At 43.6% G+C, this 14,918-nt stretch overlaps 1 protein-coding gene across 1 annotated transcript in view; it reads left to right on the forward strand.

Moving 5' to 3' along the window:
- The window catches only part of ARSJ (arylsulfatase family member J), a 113,293-nt gene extending 98,622 nt beyond the window's left edge, over positions 1–14,671 (forward strand). Inside the window, exon 2 of the mRNA XM_075616481.1 lies at positions 11,796–14,671. Within this exon, the coding sequence (XP_075472596.1) occupies positions 11,796–13,185 (1,390 nt within the window). The 3' untranslated portion in view covers positions 13,186–14,671. The remainder of the gene's footprint in view (positions 1–11,795) is intronic.
- Positions 14,672–14,918: the final 247 nt, after the last annotated feature.

Below are 14,918 nucleotides of genomic sequence, written 5' to 3' on the forward strand. Positions count from 1 at the left end.
CCCTTCTCACCCCCTCTCCCTTCTCCCCCCTCTCCCTTCTCCCCCCCCCCTCTCCCTTCTCCCCCCCCTCTCCCTTCTCCCCCCCTCTCCTTCTCCCCCCTCTCTCCCTTCTCCCCCCCTCTCCCTTCTCCCCCCCCTCTCCCTTCTCCCCCCCTCTCCCTTCTCCCCCCCCTCTCCCTTCTCCCCCCCCTCTCCCTTCTCCCCCCCCCCCCTCTCCCTTCTCCCCCTCTCTCCCTTCTCCCCCCCCTCTCCCTCCCCCCTCTACTTCTCTCCCCCCCTCTCCCTTCTCCCCCCTCTCTCTTCCCCCCCCCCTCTCTCTTCTCCCCCCCCTCTCTCTTCTCCCCCCTCTCTCTTCTCCCCCCCTCTCTCTTCTCCCCCCCCTCTCTCTTCTCCCCCCCTCTCTCTTCTCCCCCCCCTCTCTCTTCTCCCCCCCTCTCTCTTCTCCCCCCCTCTCTCTTCTCCCCCCCCTCTCTCTTCTCCCCCCTCTCTCTTCTCCCCCCTCTCTCTACTCCCCCCCCTCTCTCTTCTCCCCCCCCTCTCTCTTCTCCCCCCCTCTCTCTTCTCCCCCCCCTCTCTCTTCTCCCCCCTCTCTCTTCTCCCCCCCTCTCTCTTCTCCCCCCCCTCTCTCTTCTCCCCCCCTCTCTCTTCTCCCCCCCCTCTCTCTTCTCCCCCCCTCTCTCTTCTCCCACCTCTCTCTTCTCCCCCCCTCTCTCTTCTCCCCCCTCTCTCTTCCCCCCCCCTCTCTCTTCTCCCCCCCCCCTCTCTCTTCTCCCCCCCCCTCTCTCTTCTCCCCCCCTTTCTCTTCTCCCCCCCCTCTCTCTTCTCCCCCCCCCCTCTCTCTTCTCCCCCCCCCCTCTCTCTTCTCCTCCCCCTCTCTCTTCTCCTCCCCCTCTCTCTCTCTCCTCCCCCCTCTCTCTTCTTCCCCCCCTCTCTCTTCTTCCCCCCCTCTCTCTTCTTCCCCCCCCTCTCTCTTCTTCCCCCCCCCTCTCTCTCTTCCCCCCCCTCTCTCTTCTTCCCCCCCCTCTCTCTTCTTCCCCCTCTCTCTTCTCCCCCCCTCTCTCTTCTTCTCCCCCCCTCTCTCTTCTCCCCCCCTCTCTCTTCTTCTCCCCCCCTCTCTCTCTCTCCTCCCCCTCTCTCTTCTCCTCCTCCCCCTCTCTCTTCTCCTCCCCCCTCTCTCTCTCTCTTCTCCTCCCCCCTCTCTCTCTCTCTCTCTCCTCCCCCCTCTCTCTCTCTTCTCCTCCCCCCCCCCCCTCTCTCTCTCTCTCTCTCTCTCTCTCTCTCTCTCTCTCTCTCTCTCTCTCTCTCTCTCTCTCTCTCTCTCTCTCTCTCTCTCCTCTCTCTCTCTCTCTCTCTCTCTCCCTCTCTCTCCTCCTCCCTCTCTCTCTCTCTCTCTCTCCTCCTCCCTCTCTCTCCTCCTCCCTCTCTCTCTCTCTCTTCTCCTCCTCCCTCTCTCTCTCTTCTCTCCCCCTCTCTCTCTCTCTCTCTCTCTCTTCTCCTCCCCCCTCTCTCTCTCTCTTCTCCCCCTCTCTCTCTTTACAGTAAAGCTGCTTCAGTTCCTCCCTTTTGATAGCAATGAGGTAACCTTGTCTTTGTTCAATTAACTCAAGTAAGTTAACTGAGGTAAACATTGTAATAAATTAATATTGATCAGTGACGACTCTGTTTGCAACAATTGTCATCAGCGTTAGTTATAAATAATAGAAATGATGTAAGGTATAATTCCATATACCATTAATGCAGCAATAGTGGCAGCAATAGCAGTCTCCCGCCATCTCCCCCTGCAACTACTCTCAATATGGCTCCGCGGCGTCAAATGGCGCGTTGCCATGCCAAAGGGAACGTCACGTGACGTAACAGCATCACGTGATGCTCGTTGCCATGACAATGAGACGCCACATGATGTCACGACGTCATGCGGTGCCACGTTGTTATGGCGACTTGACGCCGCGTGACGTTACATAGCATCCCGTTGTCATGGCAACACAGTGTCATTTAAAAAAAAAAAATCTCCGGGTTGACCGTCAGTCAAAGGTGGCAACCCTGATTATACTTGTGTGACCCCCTAGATAGAATACAGCTGTGTACAGTATGCATGCTGCCCTCTAGCTGAATCCCTCTCGACAGTGGGCCTTCAGGCTTGATCGCTGAGGGAGAGCAAGACGTGGTGCAGCAAGGCCCAGCAGATCCACGCCAGAGAGCACACAGTGCTCTCTGTGATCACCGTTGGAGGGGACCCCAACGGTTGCAGTTAACAGTCATACAGTACCAAAGCACCTTTGTGAAGTACAGGGCTGGGACATGTTAGTGCATTAAGAGCTCTAGCGGTGTTTAACATTTATATAGGTCTGTAGCCAGGTACCCCATGGGCTACTAATTTCCCTACCTAACACATGTCCTGGTACCAGCGCAGGCAGTGTTAGGTTTAAATCTATGCCCTGCTGCAATAAATCACTCCCTAGAGTGACATGGGGAGGGTGCCTAAGGCCTAGGTACTGCCCACAACGGTCTAAGACCTGGGACCCTCCCCTGGTAACAAAAATGGTCTGCAGTCCAAATTATAGTGTTCTAACCTTCCAGAGGTGTTATTCTACAGCCAGGGATCTGGCTCTGCCTGTCCTTTCCTCCCGCAGGGCAATGGAAGCAACTATCCCATACTCTACCAAGGAGTGTGGGAGACAAGGAGAGACTCCTGGGGCCTCAAGCTCCTGGGGTTGACTCCAGGTACAAAGAGAAGAACACAAATGCTGCAGTATGTGTTCGCATTAAAGACTCACATTATGTTTTACTCCTGCCTGAGGCTGCAGTCTTTCAGGGGGAGGAAAGAGGGTTTTCCTGCAGGGACTGGGCCCTGGTGGACTGTAGGCGCTGCACCAAAGATAAGAGCTACAGATCCGAAAGCCTGTCCTATCTATCCCACTAACACCGACGGGCACTCAGAATCCTGTAAGCCTAACAGGTGAGCAGCACTATACCGGTAACCAGAACCAAATCTCCCTTAGGGTGGGGAAAAGGGGTTACAGGTACATATTAAAAAAATGAAAAATGCCAACATAGATACCATAAGACTATCTCGGGTCATGAGGGGAACCAAGTACATCATCCCCATTATTATATGACTAAGTCTGCATGAACGAGCAGACAACCCTGCCATTTTCACCAAGTTACTTAAAGAAGTAAGGGAGCAGGAGGATTGTGTAAACATTTAGGGTATCCAGACAACCATGGTGCAATAAATCAAAGCTATCAGTGGTAATAGCCTGGGGGAGTACATCGGGACCCAGATCTGAGCATGCAGTTGAAGGATGAAATTAGGTGCCAACCAATTTCTAAGAGCATGAGCACTGCTCCAGAAAGAAGAGAGGTTAATGATCATTTTCGATATCAGCCTACTTTTCAAGGGAGCTAATGATAAAGTCCAAGATACCGTAGTCCAATATAGACAGTCTGAGATAAGAGACTTCTCTGGATAGGTGGATGGACTGATGAAAAAGTTCCAGATGGGTAAGGGTGTCCTTGGGGTTAAATCCACACTGATTCTGAAATAACAGAAATGAAAGAACACACCAATTGCGCACTATGTAAAGTCACAAGCCCCTATCTAAAACTACAAAACCCTACTTACAAGATAATATCTTGTTGGTACAGGGGAGAGAATCTGTACTTGCGTCCCGTCTTCAACACAGTGATCCATGGACCCCACGTGATCTAACGCGTTGCTCCTTCCCTCAGGATGGCGATTGCACTCACAGGTATACCAGGTAAATATATGGGGGGTAGGTAACACGACTTACGGATGCCGTCTGCAACCTGATAGCAGCCGATCAGCATATGGAGAGACTCACTAAACGCAACACCCGCTGCCATCGATTCGAGTGACGTCAGCGCAACAGGACGCTCTCGTAGCGTCAGGAAACTACGGAAGCTGAACCGGCTAAAAACACTAAGCTCCTCCTCCCTACGCGTTTCATGACTCTGCGTCACTTCCTCAGGGAAGTGTTTGTATAATTGTTTAGCAGGTTTGGAATGATCTGTTTTTTGTAGCTCCCCTTGGCAGCTTATATATTCACTCTCCACTATATGGTTGATAATCACGTGAATTCACATTGTTTATTTCCTAATTGATATTAGTGTAGGTTAGCGCTTGTAGTGGGTTTATCACCTTGTTTGTTTGCTTACTTTTCAAGGGAGGCCTAGCGGTCAAAATAGTGGAGTGATCTGCTGCAGGTGTGGTGAAGAGGGACATGTGAAATGTAATTGTACCCACCCTGAAAATACACGTAAGGTAATCCAGAATCTTAATCAGAAGATCAGGCAGCAGAGAAACAACAATGGGACTCAGTGAAAGAGCATACTGGGGCCCCCTTGAAGCAAGGCTCCACAAAGGCTATCCCTACTAAATGACCAAACCAACCTCACCGCCTAGAGGACTTATCGACCCTTCAGTACGAATGAAAGCAAGGATAGAAGGAAAGAGATGTGACGTCCTCCTATGGATCCTGTGTCCGCTATATTTAAGCCATGATATGACAAACACCTGAAGCACCTGCCATTACAGCATTGGGGGTGCTTGTTGTGTGGGGCCTCAGTGATGTCAGCTACCCATATCTGGGATATGTAGTTGTGGAAATGGAATTCCGAAAGAAGGTCACAGGAGTGTTAGGTCCTCTGACCGTGGTTGCAGTAATATGTCCGTAATCTGAATTAAGGATGAGACTGGGGATATCATTGGGACGAATGCCAATATCTTTGGTCAACTAGCCGTATGGCCAAATGGTGGGTGGAGACAATTATGGTCATACGCTGACCATTCACCCAGTGTGTCTGAAAGCCTATCAAAGAGTGGAGAAGAGAACTGGGGACCTGAATGACGATCCGATAGGAGATGGGATGGGACTTCATCCTGTAAGAGGGCCTCCAACAGTATACAGAAGATAGAAGGGAAGGTAACTGTCCTTCAGGAATTAGAAGGCTCTACAGTTATGATCAATAGCTCTCCTTATGGAGGTTACCCAGGAGGATTATTGCGTAACACAATGGAGAAACCCCACTGCAGCTTAGTAATAATGCAATAAGGCCGGGGGAGGGGTGCTGATGGGTAGGTTAAATATGATATTGATGAGAGAACAGAAACCCAACATATAGCACTCAACCCCTGGAACTGACAGATTAATGAATGTATTAAAATCAATCTTTAATGGTCATAAATACTCAAATAAGGTGGTACAAAACAGACATACAGTAGACATACAGTAGACACACGCTATAGATCCTGTGCCGAGTGTAGTGTAACACCCTGGATCAATAGTATTAAAAGATAATTGAGCTCTATTAAATCAATTAATCAATAAAGAGGTGTAGTTCCACTTAGCAAAATATAATACATTGCATATGGGCCTGAAAGCTAATACTGAGAGGGCAAGTCAGTTATAGATGAATATAAGCCATAACAAATGACAACTCATTTGCAATCCATCCTTGACTGGCAATCTATCCTCATTGGCAATCCATGACAACTCATCCTTTTGGCAATGAAGGAGTTTATGTAAAAAACATGCTTTATTTTTAGACGACAGAGAAGCCCAATGCTACATCCAACATGACAAAAATACACAGTAAAATACTTATATATTCTCTTGAAAAAGGGTAATTTCGTTTAACCCTTTGGCCAAAGCATTGTAAGCTTGCGAGCCACGACAAGGCAGACCAAGTTCGCAAGTTCTTTTTAGAATAGTTATCCAGTTAAACTAAGATAACAAATTTTTGCTATCTACTTTATCTTTGATGACTGATAGCAGAAATAATGTGTGCAGATTGTGATTCTTTCATTTAGCTTAAATTTGCTTCATAGTGTTGATTATGTGCAGACAGTACAGTAGTTAATTATGAATTTGATGCCTTGTCAAATTTTAGCTCTAAAATATTTGCAATCATGTCTAATAAATTATATCCATCCCCCTGCTGTTGTAATATGTTACAAAACATTTCAATGTTGCCAGTATTGAGGCATCTGTGTATGTTTTGTAATATAGGGTGTTAGGAACTCCTTATAGCGGAAAGATAATTACATGCCGAATTCAGAGACATTTTAGTTTTCATCACACTGGCCAAGAACCCCCCTCCTCTCCCCCCCCCCCCCTCTTAGGCCACAAAGCAATTATACACATTTAATCGTCAAAGCTAAAGGGAGGGGAAATACACATTATCCCTATGCCCTTTTCTACAATCTGCAATATGGGGCTTTCCGTGCGATGCAGTTACAATAAGGCCCCAAGTGTGTTACATCAGAATAAGGTATATGTATCTCCACGTGATATATGAAAGACTCCACAGTCCTTGTAATCATGAGTTTAAAAATGTCCATGATTCGTATTGATATCACCGTTCTTGGGGACTAGTTCCCATTGGTCCATACCGCTGAAATAAGATTGTTGAGGATAGCTCCTTTTAAAGCAGCAATCTCTAGAGAAAAATACATATTTATTAATAAGCTAAATCAAGAGCTCCTTTTTTCATAAAAATACACAATCCTAAAAAAAAACCTAAGCAGAAAGCATTAAAATACTTGTACAGTCTTACATCAGCAAAATATCTGTTTTATGAATTGTCATGGACTGCTGTTGTAATACAAAACAGCCTAATAAAATCATTTAATTGGAACATTTTTACAGCTGGTAATCAGAGCAGAGATGCAGAATTATTGTAAACTCTTAGCTAAACTAATTTTGAAATACAAGTTAAAGGATATGTCACTGATTGCCCTGTAGTTATTAACCTCAATGGTCCATTAGTGGTGCATGTTTCCGCAGAGGAAAATAACTGCTAATGACTATCTAATTGCTCCTAGTGTAACCCCGTGGTAAGTTGTATGCAGCTGGCATACATGCACTGTCCTGTGCCTGCAATGGGAAAATACAACTTCCAGCATTCTGTGCTGCATCAGGAAGACACTTCCAATGCAGAGAGATGTGACTTGGACAGGGCTTTAGTCAATGAGACTTGACTCTGGAGAATGGGACTAAGGAGGAGACCGGGAAGAGTACGCAGGGGCAGACCTCAGGGCTGACTATGAGTGACCTGTGGCCAATCTACGTTCCATTGGTGTTTGTGGATGCTGGCTTGAGGCAGAGCAGCTAACCATGTGAGGAGGCCCACCGGAGCATCCAAGTGAGAGCAGCAGGAGGAAAGCACACCGGCATAGGGGATCCTCAATGGAGGTCAAATAAAGTGGTACCGAGGCGTTTGCGAAGTACAGACTTGCTACATTAATACTTAGTTAAGAGCTCCAACCATGTGCCAGCATCATTACACAGGTCTTGATACCCAGTATTGGGTGGTTTCAGCAACAGACACTGACATACAGCCGTGCAGCGTTTAGTGTGGTATGTTATGTTAATGTGTTATGTGAATGTATACAGGGATCCTTCTGTTAAGGATCATAAGGTGTCAGTGTCCATTGCTACGTACTTTATAAATACGGTTATACAGTACTATAAACATTACTGTAGTCTGTCTCCCGTTATCTGACCTAACGTCATGTGTAGAACATCACGTAGAAAAGAAGGACTCAGGCCCCCACCTCAGCGGAAGGTGTTAGTCTGAGGCAAAATAAGAGGGGGTTACACTATAAATGTTGTTTATCTGTTGATCATAACAGAACACAGAGAAAAATTAAAACACGTCGCTGTGTACTTGGGGAGTTGGCCAGCTTTCCGTATGACCAGCAGGTTGCTGCAGTAAGAAACTTCTAATCTAAATTGAAAATGGGAGACACAAATTAAGTCTGTGCTTTATTCATTATGTTTTAAACCTCTTTACCAGGGATAAGTTGAAAGGGGATAAAGTCTTATGTCAATGGAATCGACTATATAGACATCTGAAACCATTTGGATTGCCAGCTAATGTCATGGAATGTGACTGAAGCAGCTATAATCCATGGTATCCTATAGTTCTGCCAATAACAGAAAAACACAATAGAAACTGTGATTAAGTATCGGCAGCCAATAAAACTGAAAATCTGAGGCATTTCTGAAGATACAAATAATAAACCTTTTACTTTAAAAGTTAGAATAAAAATGTTAATGTGTAATTATATAAAAATACTACTTCTGAACATAGTCGCAGACAGGTCACAAACCTGCCATTCCCCATTATTTCTTAACATACAATGCTTCCACTGGAGCCACGGATTGTGGGTAATGACATGCAAATGAGCACTCACTGTGTGAGTGTAAATATAATGTTAAGGGATCAGGTTTTATCTTCTCCTTTTTTGGGGGGTATCAAAAATTTATTTTATATTCGTAAGCTATATATTCATATACCTAGAGATATAAACCTTTTTATATTAGTCTACAACTGTGATATCACAATTGTAATATTATAAACTACTAATTTCCCTACAATAGAAGGATCATAACTAGTTCACAGTGGTAAAAGGTTAAAGCCTACTAAAATGTAATTGAAGAATGATACCATCAATCTAGAAGTTTAATCAGGCTACTTCTGCATGGGGGTTCATTAATTGTTGAAAAACTTACACTTGATCTGTTTTATTTATTTATTTAAAGTGATCTGGGTTTTTATTTGTGTGTTTATTTTATCCTATACATCTTTATGGAAACTTGTTGAAACTTGATGAAACTTAGCCATTGTTTAACATGACGTTAAAGCAATCAGCGGATCATTATTTTTCAAATGGCACTTCTCACACTGTAAACATTAAAATTATTATTTATTTATGTAGCACTGACAATGTACCCAGAGCTGTGCATAATATATATCAATATATATCAAGCACAATAAGGCCCGGCCACGAAGATCTTGCAACACAATTTTGATGCCTAGGCACAGGAAGAGAAAGTTCTGTGCCCAACGTCACAAGGACAGAAAGTGCCGTGCCCAAGGTCACAAGGACAGAAGATAATGTGCCCAAGATCATTAGTATTCAAGAGATTCACCCACTTCAAGGGAGTGAAGTAACCACTGAACTGCACCCTCACGTCTTAAATGAAATAAATTGCCAAAACTTGCCCATTGTAATGAATAGTATACTGTATATACGTACAGTATGCATGTACATAAAGTACTAATGCGAAAACATTGCATTAGAATAGTTTTTATCGGTTTGCTTGCACAATTTATGACAAATGCATCTAGCCCTTTCTGATCAATAATCTACCTTAAGAGAAGTTTTAGAACCTTCTTTTTGAAAAATACACTTATACAACCTTTTTTTCTTACTTCTTTTTTTTTTTATGGATTCTGCAGTTACAAGCTATTTGGCGAATGCCAAGACAATCCGTTTTTATCTCAATTTCAAGTGTGAATGAGCATTCACCTCTTCTCATGCTTCACACCAAAGCTTTTTTTCATCTAATCAACTTTTGAAACATTTCTTGCTTCTCTTAGTTTTCTGCCTGAGAAATGTTTTTTTTTTAGTAATCTCTTTAGTGGATGCTTCCTGGCGTCTCGCTATTTGTCAGTAAACCCATGACAGCAAAAAATAAGGTACATGAATAGTATAACTAATTCCACTACTGGTATAGAGCAGGTCATACACATGGTACAGTTGTTGCTGTTGATAATTGTTGTGCAATTGTTGTGCATACAATAAAGATTTCAGATTTTGTATTTAAACGATGACACTATTACTCCTCGGTAGGCTGTTCTTTCTAATAAAGTAAACATGCCTATGAAGATTTTGTAGAGACATTATTATAATCAGTGCTCTAAGCAAAACATATCAGGCAAGTGAAATCTATGTAATAGCCTCCAGGCCATTTTTTCATATATAACTACACAGTTTGAGATATTTTTCATTACTTTTGAAATTCAGAGCGGAAAGCCGACTGATGGTTCAGAGCATTTGTGTCACCGGAGCTCTGGTAAGCAGTTCTGTCCTCACAATGAGGAGGGTGGTATTGTAATATCCTACAAAATCATTGCTTGTTCTACAGTAGATTTATTCTTTTAACCCTCTGCGTGCCAGAAACTGGCCTAGTTTCCAGGTCATGTGATCACTAATGTAATCACATGACCTCCAATCCACCCCAGAAGTCAGGAACAGAAGAGGAAGTTCACTTCTTCTGTTTCAATCTCGGCTCAGTGAGAGCTGAGGTTATGATCTCTCCCAATAAATAGAAAAAAGTCCAGGACATTGGGGCAACATTAAAGCCACCCTAGAGTATGAGGTCAGTACAGGCAAACAATTATTGAGCTTAATGTGAAAAGCAGATTTAGAAAACATGCCAAAACAAAAGCCCCAAAATTGTGACGATCTGTAGAACAAGTGAAGATTTGGTGGTTTTGAAATAATTTAAAACAGAGTCCAATTATGGGTAAGCTACAGGCAAAGGCAAATCTGCATTCATGAGATGTGGATTATTTAATGAAGTGCTCTTTTATACCGATAACTAACCTGAAAGAGTACCCAAACTCTAGGAAAAATGTCCAATATACTGTAGCTGTGAACTATGTAATAATCAGGACTACTGATAGCTTTCCTGGGGCACAGGACTAGAGTTCCCACTGCCCCCGTGTCAGCGGCCCTGCGAGCCCCCCTTCCCTCTCACATACCTTGCTCTCTCATCCCCTCTATTCCCCCCTCTCATCCTTCCCCTCCCCCATGTATTTCTCTCCCTCCTCTCTCTCACTCTCTCCTTCCTCTTTCTTCCCTTTTCCCACTCAATTAGATTGTAAGGTCCTCGGAGCAGGGACTCTTCTTCCAAAATATTACTTTTATGTCTGAAGCACTTATTCCCATGACCTGTTATTTGTATTATTTGTTATTTTTATGATTGTCACGTGTATTACTACTGTGAAGCACTTTGTACATTAATGCCGCGATATAAATAAAGACATACATACATACACTCGCCCTCTCTTAATCAATTTCCCAACCACACACATTCCACACCCCCCATAATTCCCCCCTCCCCTGCACAATACCTATACAATTCCCCCATCTTCCATGATTCCTCCCTCTTGCCCACTCCATAATAATCACACAATCCCCGTCACACAATACCCACAAAATTCCACCCCACACACATACAGTAATACCCACACAATTCCCCCCCACCCACACATACACGCACAAAATACCCATACAATTCTCCCCACCGACACACAATACCCACACAATTCCCCCACCCACACACACACACAAAATACCAAGACAGTCCCCCCTACCTCGCCACACACAGTATCCATACAATTCCCCTGGCCCCACACAATTACCTCCTCGCATACACTACCCACAAAATACCCTCCCCACAAACACACACACAATACACCTCCACACACACATACAATGCCCCCACAAAAAAAAACCACACTTTAACTTGGGAGGGAAGGCCTCTGGAGTCGGTGTCCAAATGCGGAAGTTGGTCCCAACTCCCGGTGCAGACTAGTTCAGGGAGGGAGGCTCAGCAGCACACAGCTAGGGAGAGCTGGTGCCCGGCAGCCAGACACAGAAGATGGACAAGAACCCTGTCGGAGGCCCTGGTAATAATTATAGGTTGAAAGCTGACAAGTAAGGAAAAAAAATATTGAAAGAAGATTGAAAGGAATGTGATGCACAGACATATCCAATTTAGCTAGTAGATTTTTTTTTTTTTTTTAGGAACTGGCAGTAACCCACAAGCAATTTTAAAGTATAGTCTATAAAAAAAATAGAAATACAAACCTTTTTGCAGCACTTTTTGCATGCACAACTTAAATTAATATTAGGGGAGTAATAGACAAATCTTGAAATATTTGATTATGTTTAATATTTTATTTTATCTGTCTTTCAGATATCAGATACACACAGGTCTTCAGCATTCTATAATAAGACCTTCTCAACCTAATTGTTTACCACTGGACAACGTGACACTACCTCACAAACTCAAGGATGTCGGCTATTCAACACACATGGTTGGAAAATGGCACCTTGGGTTTTACCGGAAAGAATGCATGCCAACGCAGAGGGGGTTTGATTCATTCTTTGGGTCCCTTCTGGGCAGTGGGGATTACTACAATCATTACAAGTGTGACAGCCCTGGTATATGTGGATATGACCTGTATGAGAATGATAATGCAGCATGGGAGCATGATAATGGTATTTATTCAACGGAAATGTACACACAAAGAGTGCAAAAAATTTTAGCCTCCCACAGTCCCAGGAAACCGCTATTCCTTTATATTGCTTATCAAGCTGTTCATTCTCCTTTACAAGCGCCCGGAAGTTACTTGGATAATTACAGGTCAATAACCAACATAAATAGGCGAAGATATGCTGCCATGTTGTCATGTTTGGATGAGGCAGTTAACAATGTGACTATTGGTTTAAAAAAGTATGGCTTCTATAACAATAGTGTAATAATTTATTCATCAGATAATGGTGGGCAGCCAATGGCTGGAGGAAATAACTGGCCTTTACGTGGGAGCAAAGGGACATATTGGGAAGGAGGAATACGTGCTGTTGGCTTTGTACATAGCCCCATTCTGAAAAACAAGGGCTTTGTGTGCAGGGAACTTGTGCATATAACAGACTGGTTTCCAACATTAGTAACTTTGGCAAATGGTCAAATTGATGAAGCGATCCAATTAGATGGTTATGATATATGGGAGACCATTAGTGAAGGAAAGCGTTCCCCAAGAGTGGAAATTCTGCACAACATTGACCCCATGTACACCAAAGCAAGAAATGGCTCTTGGGCAGCTGGTTTTGGTATCTGGAACACTGCAATTCAATCAGCCATCAGGATGAACCACTGGAAATTGCTTACAGGAAACCCTGGGTATGGAGATTGGGTTCCTCCTCAGAGTTTTAGCAGTATTGGACCCAACCGCTGGCATAGTGAGCGAGTGTCTCTAGCAAGTGGGAAATCAATGTGGCTTTTCAACATAACAGCTGACCCCTATGAAAGGGTGGATCTGTCGGACAAATATCCAGATATTGCAAAGCAGCTGTTGAGGAGACTTGCACAGTTCAACAAAACTGCAGTCCCAGTTCGATACCCCGCAAGAGATCCCAGAAGCAATCCTAAACTTAATGGAGGAGTCTGGGGCCCATGGTACAAAGACAATAACAAGAAGAAAAAAACAAACTCAAGAAAATCAAAGAAAAACAAGGCCAAGAAAAAGAAAAATCATAGGAAACAACAGTATTCTGGCTGCCAGCCACATCCTTCTCAGTCATAAGAACATTATCATATGGTCATCTATGTATAATTTTTGCACATGATCATTTTGTCCATCATTTTTGTCAGTCTAAGGCTGTGGCCAGGCTAGGAGTTGGCGTTGTGGCGCTCGAGCGCAGTGACGTCATGCTTTCTGCTTGGCTAGGCAATTTCTGGCCAGCTAGTTGCGCGCGCGGGGGGAGTGTCGGGGGACACAGCCATGATGTCACGGAGCTGGTTCGCCCTCATTGTCCGAACCGCTCACGTGATGCATCATCGAGCAGCCAAATAAAATGTGGTTGTCTCGCCAAGCAGCAAGCGCATCGGCACGTGCACGCACGCACCCTCACCCTGGATGATGGCATTCAGCGTTATCACTCTGATCGCGCCGAGCGGGAGCGTGCGCGCACAGTTTGCTCTACCCTGGCTGCAGCTGAGAATAGATGAGAATTGTAGGTATATACGAGCTTAACTTGTTAAACTCCAAATGTGCCAGTACTCTATGCTTACTGTAGCATAGTAAGTATATTCACTGTAGTCCTGACACTGTACCTGAGAACTGCAATACATACTGCATCTGGCCCCTCTGACAGTGAAAAATTGGCCCACAACTCTGTGCCGCTATTTCATTTCACAGTGTTTAAAACGGAGCATTTAGTGATTTAACAAATGTAGACATCTTTCTCAACATACAGTAGACAGTGATGTCAGCTTGAACTTGTTATGAATATATACCTATCAATTAAAATAATTTCCTGTTTAATGCAAGAGATCACGGAAAGAGAAAATGTAGGATAATGAAATACAGAACGCTGCATTTGATATGTGATGCTGCCTGTTGTATGCCAGCATCTGATGTATTTATCCTATATGTCAAATCTAACTTTCCCTTCTCATGAAAACATTTCCGACCCTTTATTTTAGGGGTGCACAAGAAATAAAGGAAAACACGTGCCTTATATTATATTTAGAAAGGATCAGAACGCTCTAGTCTTTTTAGCCCCGTCAAAATGAATGTAATGTCTAAACACTTTAATAAAACATGACACTTTTACAAAAAAAGAAAACACAAACTAAAGTAGAGGGCTGGACTGCATCAGTCTTTACATACATAGGACATTTTATTTTTATAGTGGAACTAATTTACCCTATTTTCTGTAATTCACATAGGATGTTTACAGTCTGCAAATCAGACTCTACAAAGTGCTGTACAAAAGTAAATCAAGGGGAAAAAACAGAGAATTGTAAAACTGTGCTGTGTTTTTTTGCAAACTATTTTGAATGTACAGAAAATGTTAACACTTTATGGCTACAGAAATACAGAGCAAAACTGAGCATGTTTCTGTTGTGCCCCCTCTGGAACCAAAGGAGGTAGAGTATTTATTGTAGTTGCTATTCTTTTTGAGTAATGGATAGTGATGGAAATAATTATGTACAGAATGGAAAGAGCACTAATGCTGCGGTTGAAAAAATATATGTTGTAAACATGTTATTTATGTATATATTAAATGGGTTTATTTTTATGCAATTATTATATTTGTGTTTAACGTTTTTGACTCGTGCAAATACAAGTTAATTTTTGTTTTTGCTGATTGTATATGTGATGCAGTGCGTCAATTGCAAACTGCATCCTCGAGCTGGGGTATAACCTTTGGTCAGTTGGGTCAGCAGCTGTACTCTGGTCGAGAAATTGTCCACAAATCACCGGTAATACCCTTAAATCCCCAAGAACGATCCTAGTTAAGTTAACAGGTA

This window comes from Ascaphus truei, chromosome 1 (assembly GCF_040206685.1).
Source record: "Ascaphus truei isolate aAscTru1 chromosome 1, aAscTru1.hap1, whole genome shotgun sequence".
Classification (NCBI taxonomy): domain Eukaryota; kingdom Metazoa; phylum Chordata; class Amphibia; order Anura; family Ascaphidae; genus Ascaphus; species Ascaphus truei.